Source organism: Hydra vulgaris, chromosome 13, assembly GCF_038396675.1.
Source record: "Hydra vulgaris chromosome 13, alternate assembly HydraT2T_AEP".
NCBI lineage: Eukaryota > Metazoa > Cnidaria > Hydrozoa > Anthoathecata > Hydridae > Hydra > Hydra vulgaris.
This window is the reverse complement of record NC_088932.1, coordinates 32,809,495-32,826,040: the sequence shown is the minus strand read 5'-3', so window position 1 is coordinate 32,826,040 and position 16,546 is coordinate 32,809,495. Positions and strand designations below refer to the sequence as shown.

The window sequence follows — 16,546 nt, the reverse complement described above, 5'->3', positions numbered from 1 at the left end:
AAATTGTCATCACCAAGTTCTCTAAACCTATTATTTACTAATATTCGTGATCTTTGATTTAACTTTTCTTCTGTTGAGTCTTATCTCTTGCAAAGTTCACCAGACCTACTTGCTCTTTGTGAGACTAATTTGAGTTCAGCCGTCCCATCTTGTGATCTTAGTGTTGATGGTTATCTTCCTTTAACTTGTAAAGACTCCAATAGTCACATGTTTGGCCTGGGCATTTACATTTGTAAGAATTCACCCATTTGTCATGAAACTAGGTTTGAATCCACCAACTATTCTTTTATGTGCTTTCGTTTAGCACCACTTCACTCTATTGCCTTTCTCTTTGTTCTATATTGCTCTCCTTAATCTAAAGACTGCATTCTTTTCAATGTTATTTCTGATCAAATTGACCAAGCCCTCTCTCTTAATCCATCAGCTAATTTCGTTGTTGTTGGTGACTTTAATGCTCATCACACTGAATAGCTTGGCTCTAGTGTTAGTGACTCTGCAGGCGTTAAGGCCCACAACTTTTTCATAATATAAGGCCCACAATTTTTATTTAAACAAGAAAATTATTTAATTTTCAAACAAAGCCAAATCTTATATCCATTAATTGTCAAGCCTATTAATTAATTTTAAAAATTTTTTAAATTATTTTTTATCAAAATGATAATAATCTTATAATGCTAAATAAACCATAATGATATCTATTTTAAGTACATTTTCAACCAAAATCTTAAATATAATCAGAACCAAAACCAGAAAATCTGGTCAAAATTGTGGTCTGAACCGAATTTCAGTTGATCACTAGTCTTCACATATTTTTGCATACACTCTTGTTCTATGGTCTAAATATACTTTTGCAAACTCTTTAGTTCTTTGGACTATATATATACTTTTGCATACACTTTTGTTCTTTGGTCTTCATATTCTTTTAGATAAATTCTTTTGGTCAACATACACTTGAAAGTTCACTCTTGGTCTTCACAAACTTTAGCATTAGATAACATTATAAGTACGTTTGCAATTAATATGAATAGTAATATAGTTTATATATAACAGAGTGAATCAATTCACAGTTGGTTCAATAGCAGTAATACATATTTAAAAATGGTAATGTTATACATGCACTTTAATTTTAAATTGCAAAGTACCGTTGTATAACAGTGCCAGCAAATATTTTTCAAAAGAGTTGTTTTTTGAACAACCCTATCTAACAACTTACACAAGTATACCCTATAAGTACTATAAAAGTAAATTAAATCAAATATGTTCAATTTTTTATAAAAAACCTCATGAGTGTCCCTAAATTTATGGTTGTGTAGACTACAGCCTAGATTGCCTGCTTTAATCCAGTCATATATAGACAACTTTTTTTGCAATTTTTTTTTTAACATTTAAATATTTTTTTTGTTTCTGTTGCAATAGTGTTTCATTCTTTTTATTTTATGATATAAATGTTAGTGTTGTTTACTTTGTAACAAAGCGTTAACATTGCTTATATAAAGTTTTTTCAACATTAAATACAAAAATATAAGTTTTTTTGCAGGAAAAAGAGAAAGAAAAGGAAGTTAAAAAGTCAGCTAAAAGAGAGAGTGACACAAAGAAAAAAAACTCGACAACAGAAGTCATGGTAAGTTCTATTTATGATGCATATATAAAGATAATATTATCTATAATGTTTTGTTATGTTTTTATATAAAAATTAAATATTTGTAAACACTTTAATTTGAGAAAATAATTCTTATGTGCAAATAATTTGTTTTAATATAGAGTGATGAAGTTGCAAATGTCAGCCAAGTTGCCAAAATTATTGAACGAATGGTTAATCAAAATACATTTTATGAAATTGCTTATGGTAAAAAAATTTTTTCCATTGTTTTAATTTGTCCAAAAAATTTTTGGACAAATTAAAATAATATATATATATATATATATATATATATATATATATATATATATATATATATATATATATATATATATATATATATATATATATATATATATATATATATATATATATATATATATATATATATATATATATATATATATTAGGGCTGTCCAAAAAAAATTTTTTTTTCAGATTTGATTGCATAGTTGTTTATTTTGTGCCATTTGACATAGTAATTAACTGTGCAAAAAATCTTTCCAATCAGATAATGTTTAGGGGGTGCTCAATGACCATAAAGTTTTACGAAAAATGTGAAAAACATGGAAAAAGTAACAAAGTTCCACAAATTTCTAAAACCCGGTTAATTAGATTTTTCAGATTTGATCAGTTTTAATTATCTCTAAATATTAAATTCTGAATACAAATTACAATCCACATCCACTTTAGACTGGTTTATTAGCAGAGAAATTAATGAAATAAAATACTGCAATACGACTAAAGTTCTGCGGTTTTTGTTATATCAGAATTTTTCCAAAATAAAACACTAGGATTTTTGACTCTTTGTCATTGATTAAAATACGAATTATAAACAAAAAAACATATGAGCAATTAACATTTAATTATCGTAATGTTATAGTTCGTGCAATGTTAATGCTAGCGAGGACTATAACTCTTCAGAGTACACTTTCTGGCATCTGGCACTCGCTTTCTGTGATCCTCAACCACCTGAATTAACCTCTGCATTTCAGATTCATTCCTTGTAATCGATTCATTAAACATCGACATTAAAGCCACAGATCGTTCGGCAGCATCATTTACTACTTTCAATGAATATACTAAATTTTTTCCTTCTTGGTATTCTGGGGAATCATTCCAGGTAGCTGGATCGTTGTTGAACAGAAAATCAATATCAACCTTCATTGACCGCAACGCACTTGCTGAAACTGATGTCACCAGCATGTCCAGAGATTTCTTCTCTAGACTTTCAATGTTCTTTAATTTGATCAACCTTTCAGACCAGTTCTCACCGTGAAATTTCATGTTGGAAATCATTTTTCGCTTCTCTTCCGTTTGAAGTTTGTTTGAAAACAAAGCTAGTGGGACCAATTCTGGTGAAAGGTACCACAAATGGTTTTGAAAGTTCTTGACTGCTGCTTCGGAAATCGTTTTATTCACAACTGCAAACTGCTTAAGTTGCTGAAACAGAAACAAGTCATTAACTGGAGCATCGCTGGCATTTGTGCATGATATCCAAGATTTTACATAAACCAGACTAGCAAATAAGCAAAATTCACAGAGATTTTTTTCCTCTTTTGTGGTCAACTTGAACTCTTCACGAAATAAATAAATCTTAAAACAATAAATAACCTTGGCCATCCAGCGAGCCATGTGATAAGCACCAGGGATCTTGAAATGATAATTTTTCTCTTCTTGATCAGGCAGTTTTCCAAGTATTAACAGACAGAGATCCATGATTTCTTTGTTGTCATCCCTTGGCATTTTAACATGCAGGTTTTCTTTGAGGAATGCAATCACTTCATTTTGTAGTTATTGCACCAGGGGTATTTTCATTCGAATGTCATCCAGAGGTTTAAAATTTCCTTAATTAACTTTGGGCCAATTTTGCTGAAATCTCTGGAAAAGAGGTATGTTGGGACCAGATGATGGTCCAAATAGTGATCCAAACACTCCTGCTACTATGATCTCATGAACATGGTGTCTGCAAGCGAAATATAACAAATTTCTACCTATATGTTTCTCTAGAACTACACATGCACCATTTTTGGAGCCAGTGTTAGAGGCTGTAGTATCAAAACTCATTCCAATAACATCACCAATTATGTCCCAGAAATTAAGCAGATGAATAACTGCTTTTGCTTGGGCTTCTCCAGTTCCAGCTGATAGTTTTGCTATTCCAAGTATTTTGTCAACATTGTGACCTGTCACATCTACAGATAGCCGGTCAACATTTGCTTTAGGGGCTGCAGAATTTGTACGATCTATCATCAGTTTGCCATCCCAGTGGACGATTAATGGTGGTTTGTCCAAATCGCAGAATTCAGTTCGAACAGTGGCTTCAATATTTGATCGATGATAGGTTCGTTTTCTACGGACTGTAGAACGTGACAATGATCCATCATCGAGGTTCTGTCCACCAGCCCTTGCAATTGCTGCTGCTAGTATAGTGAATTTTGTGTCAGATAGATTAATTCTGTCTAATGTTGATGAAACATCAGGCGAGTCAAGAATTGTATCTAAGATACATTGTCGTTTTGGATTACTTGCTAAACTTGATTCAGCTGACCCTGAAGAACTTGCTTTACTGACTTGTTGTCTGTAATAAACAGGGATTTCTATCTCAAAATCTCTATCAACCATTTTGTCATTATCAACAGCATCGTTATCGTTGTCATCACTATAACTTTCGTCATGTAAAGGTTCAATAACAGGAACTATTGCACTCGCACCAGATTGTCTTTGCTCTTCTTTTAGCTTTCGTTCTCTCTCTGCTTGTTTCCTTGCTTCATTTCTTTCTTCTAATTTTGAAAGTTCTTTGTCCTCTCCAAACATCACCATTTTTCTCTGACATCTCTGATCCAATAAAAATTCTTTATCTTCTTCAATTCTGATCATGGTTTCAGCATCCTTGTGGGCAATGTCAAAAAGTAGGCCAATGGTGTCTGTAAATGATTTCTCTCTCGATTTCTGAGAATCTGACAATCTGGATTTTTTTTTTTTTATTAATTTAAATTCCTGGACTAAAGTTTTCAACTTTAAGACTACATTCGGATGAAATGCTGTCGGAATACGGGCTTTATTCCAAATAATAATCAGTTCATCAACAGTTGTTTTAAGACTTTCAGGCACTGACTTTTTGGTTGAATTAAGATGATAAAAAAATGTTTTTAAAACATCAGATGTTAAGGGAAGAACTTTATCTGGAAGATTTGGCTCTGGTTGTCCAATTAAAAAGATTTTGGTTTGAAGTCGTGTAGAGATAGCAACACGAGATGATGCTGCCATTTCAATGATAACTGAAATATTATGAGAAAATCAAAACTCAATACCATATTATACAAACTTATCATTCAGTTGTTGGTTTATGCAGCTGCAGCAATATATTATAATAATTATTACTAAAGAAATTAAATAAATATTTTCAAATTAGAAATTATTATTATCTGCACTTAATAACAAACAATACACTACCAGACTACCATGCTAGTTTTCTGTAATAGGTTACTAAGGTTAGGTACTATCAAAATATTAATACATTTGTTGTCAAACTGAAATTCCAAATAAAAATAATATTTATACTTGTAAACCTTTTTATTCTGTTTGAACAAATTCTAAATTGAGTTAAATAATAGTATTAAAATTATGAATACAAATTTTAACAAAATGATATAAACACAGTTGTTTTAAACACTAGCAGACATTTTTTAGTCTGGTGCCCTGATGACAGTTAATCTGCTGCACTTTAATTAATCTATATAGCATGCAATCAGACAATATTTCAGTGGAAAAAATCTAACTAACCAGGTTCTAGAAATTTTTGGAACTTTGGAACTTTTTACACGTTTTTGACGTTTTTCGTAAAACTTTATGGTCATTGAGCACCCCCTAAACATTATCTGATTGGAAAGATTTTTTCCACAGTCAATTACTATGTCAAATGGCACAAAATAAACAACTATGCATTCAAATCAGAGAAAAATTTTTTTTTCCTGTGTTCACATGAACAGCCCTAATATATATATATATATATATATATATATATATATATATATATATATATATATATATATATATATATATATATATATATATATATATATATATATATATATATATATATATATATATATATATATATGTATATGTATGTATGTATGTACATATATATTAGGGTGGTGCTAAAAACAACTTATTTTAAAAATGTCAGCTGACAACCCCTAAATGTGTTTTATATAATAAAATAATACTGGATTTAAAAAATTTTTGAATAAAAAATATTTTTACGGGTGCCACAAGGCCCTTATACATCAAACAGGTTCCTAATATTATAAAAAAAAAAGTCTTTCAAAAGTATGTCATGTTGGGTCTCAAATGATGCAAAAATATATAAAAATTTCAAAAATATGAATCATCTATAGTTTGTTGGCTTTAGGAAGAGCGGAAGGAAAAAAGTGATTCTTACGCCAACACATACGTCACTTTTAATTACTTTTGACTTTCGTCCAACATTTCCGTGTTGGACGAAAGTCAAAACCATTAATTTAATTACAAATTAATTGTTGTATAAAAAAACCACAAAAACGCAAATTTAATTGACCGGAATGTTTTTAAAAATATTCTGAATGTTTTTAAAACATTCTGAATGTTTTTAACAATATAAACAATGTTTTTATTTTTATTTTTTTTAATAAAATGTTTTTATTTTTATTTTTTTTAATAAAATGTTTTTATTTTTATTTTTTTTACTGTAAATCATGCGCGGAGTGTTGCTACATCGACTATCTTATAGCCTGACTCGCAAGGGAGTGCTGCTACATCGACTGACAAATAGCCTGACTCGCAAGGGAGTGCTGCTACATCGACTGACAAATAGCCTGACTCGCAAGGGAGTGCTGCTACATCGACTGACAAATAGCCTGACCCGCAAGGGAGTGCTGCTACATCGACTGAGGGTTTGGTTGGGGCAGGCAGTCTATCATTATAAAAAAAAAAAATTCCGGTCTTGCATTTTAATTTTTACTTTTTGTCAACAAAATATGGAAAAAACTTTCGGGCAACATCTAAGGGTTCTATATATATATATATATATATATATATATATATATATATATATATATATATATATATATATATATATATATATATATATATATATATATTTTATATATATATATATATATATATATATATATATATATATATATATATATATATATATATATATATATATATATATATATATGTATAAAAAAAAACCAAAAGTTTTTTGCTTTTTTTTTTTATTTTAATTCACTCCTAACAAGGCTGCAAGCAATCACTATTAAGTTAGGAGTTACTAGAAAAAAAGAATAAGTTATAGATCAAGGAAACGGTTGACAGAAGTGGAAGATTGTATGAGTGTGGAAAATATAAAGATGGGAGAGAGAGTTCCAAAGTGTTAAAACTAGACAAATAAAATTTTTTAGTGTGTGCAGTGATAGATACAGTAAAGGAATGAGACTTTGCTGAATGATGAGTCAAATGAGAATGAGTTTTAGTTGATGGAACTAGAGATGATAGCTCCTTTGAGCAGCGACCATGATTGATGTATTTGTAGAAAGAAGAAAGAGATGCATTTTTACAGCGATGGGAAAGAGGCTCAAGCTTAGTAGATAGAGCAGGTTCAACTATGTTAACAACGCGTTTTTGGATCTTGTCTAGAAGACAAAGAGCATTATTAGAAGAACCAGCCCAAATATAACAACAGTATTCCATACAGGGATGAATAAGAGATGAGAATAAGAGAATAAGACAGGGATGAGAATAAGAGAATAAGAGAAAGGGGATAAGAGAAAGGGAGAATAAGAGAAAGGGATGAGAATAAGAGAATAAGAGAATAAGAGAAAGACAGGGATGAGAATAAGAGAATAAGACATTCCATACAGGGATGAATAAGAGATGAGAATAAGAGAATAAGACAGTATTCCATACAGGGATGAATAAGAGAGAAAGGAATCAGAAGTAAGAAAACAAGAAACACGATAAAGAGAAGCAACCTTAGCAGATGCTAATTTAGTAATTTGTAGTATATATGGTTTTCATGAAAAGTCAGTAGTAAATGACAATCCACGAAAATGTAAAGAAGAGGATTCAGTGAGAGAGTTGCCATTCATTATCAAAGTCATCAGCAAAAAGAACTACTTTAGATATAAAGTTGTCAGGAAGATCATTAATGTAGAAAAAAAGTAAAACAGGACCAAGGATAGAACCTTGAGGTACCCCAGAAATTACTAGAAATGAAGAAGAGTGTTGACCTTCAGGATGACTTTAGTAAAGTGGTTAGAAAAAATGATTTGGTAATCTCAAAAACATTTCCACATACATAATATGAAACAAGCTTATGGAGCAGCCCAGTACTATTTATCTCAATATTACCTCGGCAACATTTTTAAAGTTTAATTAAAGTTTTGCGTTTTTAATGAATTATTTTCTTAAAATTTCATGAATGAAATTGAATAAAAAATGGTTTTTATTACACGATACTGTATTTGGTTTTAGAAATGATTTCTTTTATAGTTTTTTTTATTAGATAATCACCTTACATTTTAAAAGTTATTTTATAACTTTTTTTACTAACATTAACTAACTCTATATTAGTTAATGACCATAAAAAATAATAGAAAAATGAGATGCAACTTATCGTGCAAAGTGGTATCTCAAATCATCTGCAAAACGTGAATAATCACGCTTTGCAAATAGGCTTATTATGATAAATTAAAATCTTAGCATATGCCAAGTGCCGGGGTTAATTTCGCACACTGTATGCACCCATGCATACTTACTATATTATAATTAGGGGTAGAGTGTTCTAATCAAGAAGAAAGAATTGAAAAGTTGGCAGTTATTTTGAGTTCACTAAACCTTAATGACTTGCAGTATGTATAAGTAACTTAAATTACTGATAGGTGTGGAATAACTCAGGTTACTGAAATAAAAAAAATTGAATGGATTTAGACCTACATGATAACTGAGATAACACTTTTGCAAAAAAAAAATATATTTAATAAATAAGTTTTACTAACAAAGAAATTTTATTTAACAAAAGGTAAAACAAAAATTTTAACATTTTTTAAAAAATTCCTAAAACTTTTATAGCAAAGGAACATCAACACATAAATATAATTTTTTTTTTATCAACACAAGTTGCACAAGCAGCAATGTATACCCCACATATGGTTATTTCATTACAGCAGTCTGATGTCATACTGAAATAGGGAACTAGAAAGGGTTTCAGTACATCATAATAGCTAAATAATAAGAACAAGAAAAGTAGTGATGCTACATTGACTGAGGATTTAGGTTTGGGCAGCTTTTTTTTTTTTTATTATCATCTGTATCAGTTGTTTAGAATTCAGTAAGCAAAACTGTTACCAAATGAAAAAAGCTTTTTTGCTAAAATATGAGTTATGCAAAGCAAGGAAGATATAAGGTAAGTCAGAAAATTAAAAAAAACAAAAAAAAGAAACGGTATAATACTTCATTAAATAAGACATAGAATTCAATATCAACTAAAAAAAAGATTACAAATGAGGATATTGATATGATTTACTAAGTAACTTAAGTAAGTACTCAAGTAACTCAAGTAACTTAAGTAAGTACTCAGGTAACAAGTAACTTAAGTACTTAATGCATGGGTTTGCTTGTGTCACTGTTTTTATGACTAGGCAACTCATTCTATTATCTCCTTATGGGGGTACAGCTCTAAAACTCAGTTTTATGGTTCTGAGGCCGGCTGGTAGTCAGGTTTCCCGAACTCTGTGGTAGCTCTCAGAGAGGCTGATTCCATCAACAGCTGAAAAATATCAAAGTATTAACAGTGCCATGTTGCGCATGGATGGTGTCCCTGTTTGTACTTTTGGTGTGCATTGCGGAGGCCACATTTGGAGCCCTTTGTTACGGCTTAGGGTTTATTAGTAGTAATGAGGCAATTGCTTGGGTTATTAAACGGTGTTCTGAGTACTATCTATGCTTTGAGTCAAGTTCTTCAATCTAATTTAAAAATGAATAAAGTACCAAAAACTATAAAACACAAAAAACCGTCATCATCACCAAGTTCTCTAAACCTATCATTCACTAATATTCGTGGTCTTCGAAGTAACTTTTCTTCTGTTGAGTCTTATCTCTTGCAAAGTTCACCAGACCTACTTGCTCTTTGTGAGACTAATTTGAGTTCGGCTGTCTCATCTTGTGATCTTAGTGTTGATGGTTATCTTCCTCTGATTCGTAAAGTTTCCAATAGTCACATGCTTGGCCTGGGCATTTACATTTGTAAGAATTCACCTGTTTGTCGTGAAACTAGGTTTGAATCCACAGAATATTCTTTCATGTGCTTTTGTTTAGCACCACTTCACTCTATTGCCTTTCTCTTTGTTCTATATCGCTCTCCTTCATCTCAAGACTGTACTCTTTTTGATGTTATTTCTGATCATATTGACCAAGCCCTCTCTCCTTATCCATCAGCTAATATAGTTGTTGTTGGTGACTTTAATGCTCACCACTCTGAATGGCTTGGCTCTAGTGTGAGTGACTCTGCAGGCATTAAAGCCCACAACTTTTGCTTTTCTCAATCCCTAACTCAAATAGTCAACTTTCCAACTCGCTTTCCTGACAACCCTAATCATTTACCTTCTCTACTCGACTTATGTCTTGTTTCTGATCCTAGTCAGTGCTCAGTTTCTCCACATTCACCCTTAGGTGCTTCTAATCACAGTTTGATCTCTTTAAAACTAATATCTCATTCTTTTTCATCACCTGAATACCCCTATTATCGAACCTCTTACAACTACAGTAAAGCTGACTGGGATTCTTTCCGTGATTTTCTTCGTGATGGCCCTTGGGTAGAAATCTTTCAACTTCCTGTCGACAAATGTGCTTCTTACATAACTTCGTGGATTCAGGCTGGCATGGAGTCTTTTATTCCCTCTCGACGATTCCAGGTCAAGCCTCACTCTCCTCCATGGTTTTCCTCATACTGTGCTGCTGCGATTGCCAATCGAAACTGTTACTTCCATATTTATCAGCAAAACAATTCTCCAGAAAACAGACGTCTGTTTATTACCGCTAGAAACAACTGTAAAAAGGTTTTGTCTAAACCAAAACCCGCTATTCTCAGGTCATGAAATCTCGTATCTCATCTCAAAAATTAGGCTCTCATGACTTCTGGAGAATCTTTAATAATATCAATAATAAGGGCAAATCTATAATTCCACCTCTCTTGTATGGTTCAGACTTTTTCACCTCACCTAAAGACAAAGTCGAACTGTTTGCTAAAAACTTTTCATCAATATCATCTCTTGATTCCACTAATTGCGTTCTACCTGATATTGCCAACAAACAGGTTGATCCATTGCTTGACATTCATATCACTCCAGCATCTGTATCTAAAGTGATTTCCTGCCTAGACTCTTCTACAGCTTGTGGCCCAGACAACATACCTGTTATTGTCTCGCAGAAGTGTTCTCTGGAGCTGTCGTCTATACTCTCAAAACTATTCAACAAGTGCTTATCAGAGTCTTGTTTTCCAGCCTGCTGGAAAGCCGCATCTGTTATCCTTATCTTCAAAAATTCTGGGGAGTGATCTGATTCGTCTAACTACCGTCCCATAAGTCTTCTTCCTATCATAAGCAAGGTTTTTGAATCTTTAATTAACAAACACTTAATTTCTCATTTTGAATCTAATAACTTACTTTCTGACCATCAATATGGATTTCGATCTTCTTGTTCTACAGCTGATTTGCTAACAGTAATAACTGACAGGTTTTATTGTGCGTTAGATGAAGGTGGAGAGGTCTTGACATTTCAAAAGCGTTTGATAAAGTTTGGCATGCTGGTCTTCTCCATAAGCTTTCTTCTTATGGTGTATCCGGCAACATCTTTAAGATCATTGAATCCTTCCTTTCCAATCGTAGCATAAAGGTTGTCCTCGATGGACAACACTCTTCTTCTTATTCTGTAACTTAAGGGGCTCCTCAGAGTTCTATCCTTGGCCCTATACTCTTTTTAATTTACATTAATGATCTTCCAGATATTCTCACATCTAAGGTGGCATTGTTTGCTGATGATACTACCATTTATTCTTGTTGTGATAAGAAACCAACACCATCTGATTGCTTGGAGGGGGCGTTTGAGCTTGAAAAGGATCTCACTTCTGCTACAGCATGGGGCTCACAGTGGCTGGTGAACTTTAATTCAGATAAAACTCAATTTTTTTCAGCCAATCGTTATCGCAATAATTTAGATCTTCCTATATTTATGAACGGTGATGTACTCGATGAGTCACCTACTCTTCATCTTCTAGGATTAACTCTTACTTCCAATCTTTCTTGGAAACCATATATCAAATCGGTTGCAAAATTAGCATCTGCTAAGGTTGCATCTCTTTATCGAGCTCGCCACTTTCTTACTCTGGATTCTATTCTCTATCTCTATAAATCTCAAATCCGGCCTTGTATGGAATACTGTTGCCATATCTGTGGCGGATCTTCTAATGATGCCCTTTCTCTTTTAGACAAGGTGCAAAAGTGCATTGTAAACATAGTTGGACCTGCTCTTGCAGCCAACCTTCAACCATTATCTCATCGTCGTAATGTTGCTTCTCTTTCTCTTTTCTACAAATACTATAATGGGCACTGCTCTAAAGAGCTAGCGTCTCTTGTGCCATCTACTAAAATTCATTCTCATGTTACTCATCATTCAATTAAGTGTCATCCTTTTTCTGTGACTTTTCCTAAGTGCTCCAAAAACGCTTATTTGTCTAGTTTTTTTCCTCGAACATCAGTTCTTTGGAATTCGCTTCCTTGATCTTGCTTTCCTGATTCATATAATTTGCAATCTTTTAAGTCGTCCGTCAATCGTTATCTTGCTCTACAATCTTCATCTTTTCTCTTACAGTAACTTTCAACTTTAATTAGTGGCTGCTTGCAGCCTTTTTGGAAGCGAAGATGTTTAAAAAAAAAAGAAAAAAGAGAACTAAACTAAGGAAAGACTTAAACCAAAATCTTGTTCATATAAGTCAAAGACTTGAAAATCATCATGCCTGTGATTTTAGTATCAAATTAATATCTTTTCCACCAGTTTCCAAATTTTAGAACATCAAAAATAATAATAAGAAATTAGATTTAGTTAGATGTTTCAATCCATAAGTAACGTTCTTTATTTTGATTGTGTAATAATCAAGGAACAAAACAAATTACAGTTGAACTCATGTAATTCGAATCCTCAAGGGGCCTCAAAATATGTTTGAATTACAAGATTTTTGGAATTATAGGAGTTCCATTCTAAATATTTAAACCTGAAAGAACCTGAGAATCTGTTTAATTTAAATGATCTTTTGAATTATAGGAGTTCGAATTTTGTAGTTTTTATTAAAAAAAGTTTCTGTTTTTTTTCTGAAATATTTAATATATATATATATATATATATATATATATATATATATATATATATATATATATATATATATATATATATAGTATATATGTTACTGTTACCCGCAGTATCAGGTATTAGCTAAATGCTAATGTTTATAATATAATTTAATATTGCAACTCTGAGTTTCATGTGTTATCACAATCATCAGGCAAGTAGTAAAGTTTAATTTTGCTACCTAGGTAGCAAAGTTAAACTTTTACTACTTGCCTGATGATTGTTATCACAATCATCATGCAATAGTTTAACTTTGCTACCTAGGTAGCAAAATTAAACTTTTACTACTTGCCTGATGAATGCTCAAGTTTATCTATTGAGCACTCTTTTAAGTATACAATATTATACATGATAATATAAAGATATTTTCTTTATTCATATATATACACTTACATATTTTTATTTTTTTTTTTTTATATTTCACCTCCCCAAGGCCGAGAAGCCCACTACAGATGAGGAGGCTACTTGTGGTTATAACCCTCTCTCAACTCTCTTACTCCGAAACACGAACTTTGACGAACAAGGCCGCTGCGCGGAGAAACCAGTTGAGCGCGGTACTACCAGGGGCGTGGCGGGAATCGAACTTGGAACCTCTCGCTTATGAAGCGAGCGCTCTACCACTACACCACTACCGCAATATATATATTTATTTTTTTTTTCCTGAAATATCTAATATGAAATATCAAATCTAATATGAAAAATTAAAAACTGAATATATCTGATATGAAAAATTAAATTAAATATAAAAATTTTGTCATTTTTAATAAATTTTTTGCTGTTTTTGCTGAAATATCTTGATCCAACACCGAGGCACATAATTGAAGAATTCAACTTATTAATAGGTATGTTGTTGGAAGGCAAATTATGTGGCTTTTATGTTGTTGGCACATACGAGAGACACATCTGTCATTTTGTGCAAGTACTAACAGAAAAGACTAAGGCACAAAAGTAAACTTGTTGACAAAGTTCGAGAAATATTGGCCTGGCATTTTCAAGTATTCAATCAAATTATCAACTTTCTGGGTTCATTTAATTGCAACATTTTAGAAAAAAACTCTTACATGCATCAGATTGCATCATTACCGTTATCCATCTTTCCTTAGTTTGAAACAGAAGGTTATGTGAACTGAGTTTTTAACCTGGGTAAAAAGTACTAAATATGTTTTGACATCTACCCTCTGCTTTTTATAAAAGTAGATTCAATTCAAATGAGATATTTATTGATGATTTTATTATTTTTATTATTTGATGCTTCAGCTAACTTGCAAGAAACTGAGTTGATGACAGTGAAGGAGAGAAGAAAATTAAAAAAGTAAGCTTACTGAATTAAAGAAAAATTAAAAAAAAAACTCCAATGAAATTGCATTTTATGTAGCAATTTTTTACATTCTTTGGTTACCAAAGCCATACACACTGGCACCATCTAATGATCTCAATGCTATTAAATTTTGGTTTAAATGCTATTAAAGTAGCCTAAAACACAAAGCAGAAAATAAAATTTTAGTCAAATATTTTAAATATTCTTTTCTCAATCATACACTTGAAGATGTTTTTATTGTATCACTTCAGGTCCAGACAGAAGAGAAGAGAAATCCTTAATGATACTATAACTTATAAAATTTTTCTATCCAGGAACATATATATATCCATGTATATATATCCTTGTATATATATATATATATAGGGGCTAGTTCTAGGAAAAAAATTTCGGAGGCAGTATCCACCGTCTCGGAGAAATTCAGTGTAGATATTGCCAAATATAGGTGGTTTTTTTTGCGAGAAAAACAATATTTGTTGTAAAAAATGTTTTAAAAAAATAAAAAGAACTCAATTTTTAATTTGGGCAGCGCCCAAATACAGTCGACGCAGTCGAAAACGGTTTAGAATAGCCTCTAAAGTATATATATATACTCACACACACCTTTTTTTTTAGTTTTTCCTTTTCTATTACAATATAGTTCAAAAAATTTTAAATTAAGTTTTAAACTAATTTTAATAATTATCTTAGAGGCTCTTTAAAACTTCGAAACATTTAGTGGTTATCTAAATATTATCAACAAAAATAAAAATACTGACTTTTTTATTGCAACAACTTATAATGGTAGTTATATCAATATGAATTAACATTACATCCACATTTACTTTCAAAAATCCATTAGGTTTAATTTAAGGTCTAATGTTCAATTTGATTATCACTTTTGTCAGGTTGATTACAATTTTTTTTGCTGTCTAGTTGACAGCATCTGTTCAATTAGTGTTTTCTTTAATGAACACTGTTTTTAGATGATTAAGTATAGGGAATTTGAAAACAGTTTAAATATATTAAATATCATTACATAACTATTTGAAAAGATTATTTGATATTTTGTTTTTTAATGTAGATTTTAAATATTGGGAAGATGCTTCTGATGAATATAGAGAAAATGAAGGTACAGTGCTGCCATTATGGAAATTTTCTTATAAAGAAACAAAGAAAATGACTGTAACAGCTCTCTCATGGTATATAGTTTTGATTGATTTTCTTATGTTAATTCCAAATTAGTCATTAGTTAGAGGATGTCCCTATGTTAATTTCTAGTTAGTCAGATTTTATGTGTTCAAATTGAAGAGATTGATCTTTAAACTTGTTTTGGGTAATTTTTCATATAAAAACACAAAATAAAATTTTGAGAAATTTTTTTTTTACTGTAAACAATTTGTTAAAATTTATTGTTTTTGAAATATGAAACTTACTGATTTTCATATTTCTAAAATAATAATTTAGTTTAGTTTAATTTAAATGTTTCAAGTTATTAGAATATTAGAAAATGCAATATTATAATAATATTAAAAATTTAAAAACAAAGAAACAAAAAACCTAATAATTTTTACAACATAGAAGCGAAAGTTTTTTAATGTTTTGCCTAAAAGTGTAAAAGCCTGAGACAATTCAAAAACTTAAAATTTAAAATTCAAAAATTTAAAACAATTCAAAAGTTAAGATTTTTAACATACTATAATATTTACATTTCTTTATTTTCAAAATACATTTGAAATAATCCATATTTTGATTCTTTCAAATAAATTGATGTTTTTATCTTATTTTTTATTTTTTATTTTATATAATTTTTTCAAAAGAGTTTTTTTGCTTTTTTATATCTTTTATTTATCTTTAAGTTTTGTTTCTCTTATACTGTTTTATTTTTTATACTTAGTATTTAGTTTCTATTTTTTATATATTTTATTGATGTATTTTAACAGGATTTTGTTTTTAACTGCTAAACATAGACTTTATAAATATTGTTAAAAAAAAATTTACTAAAAAAAATTACTTATATATTTAATTTTACTATAGCAAACCATATTGAATAGAAGTTAATCAATATTTTCCAATATTCACAAAATTTGCATTAAAAATATTAATAAAATATTAATAATATTTTAAACTTCTTTATTACTATAAATTGTTTTTGTGTTATA

General features: G+C 30.5%; 1 protein-coding gene across 2 annotated transcripts in view; it reads left to right on the top strand.

Annotated features, from left to right (window-relative positions):
• Nucleotides 1-16,546, top strand: part of LOC100208059 (dynein intermediate chain 2, ciliary) — a 75,483-nt gene that overhangs the window by 35,783 nt on the left and 23,154 nt on the right. For both annotated transcript variants that reach the window (XM_065816883.1, XM_065816884.1), the window contains 3 exons: nt 1,538-1,621; nt 1,762-1,846; nt 15,469-15,586. In XM_065816883.1, coding sequence (XP_065672955.1) covers nt 1,538-1,621; nt 1,762-1,846; nt 15,469-15,586 — 287 coding nt within the window. The remainder of the gene's footprint in view (nt 1-1,537; nt 1,622-1,761; nt 1,847-15,468; nt 15,587-16,546) is intronic.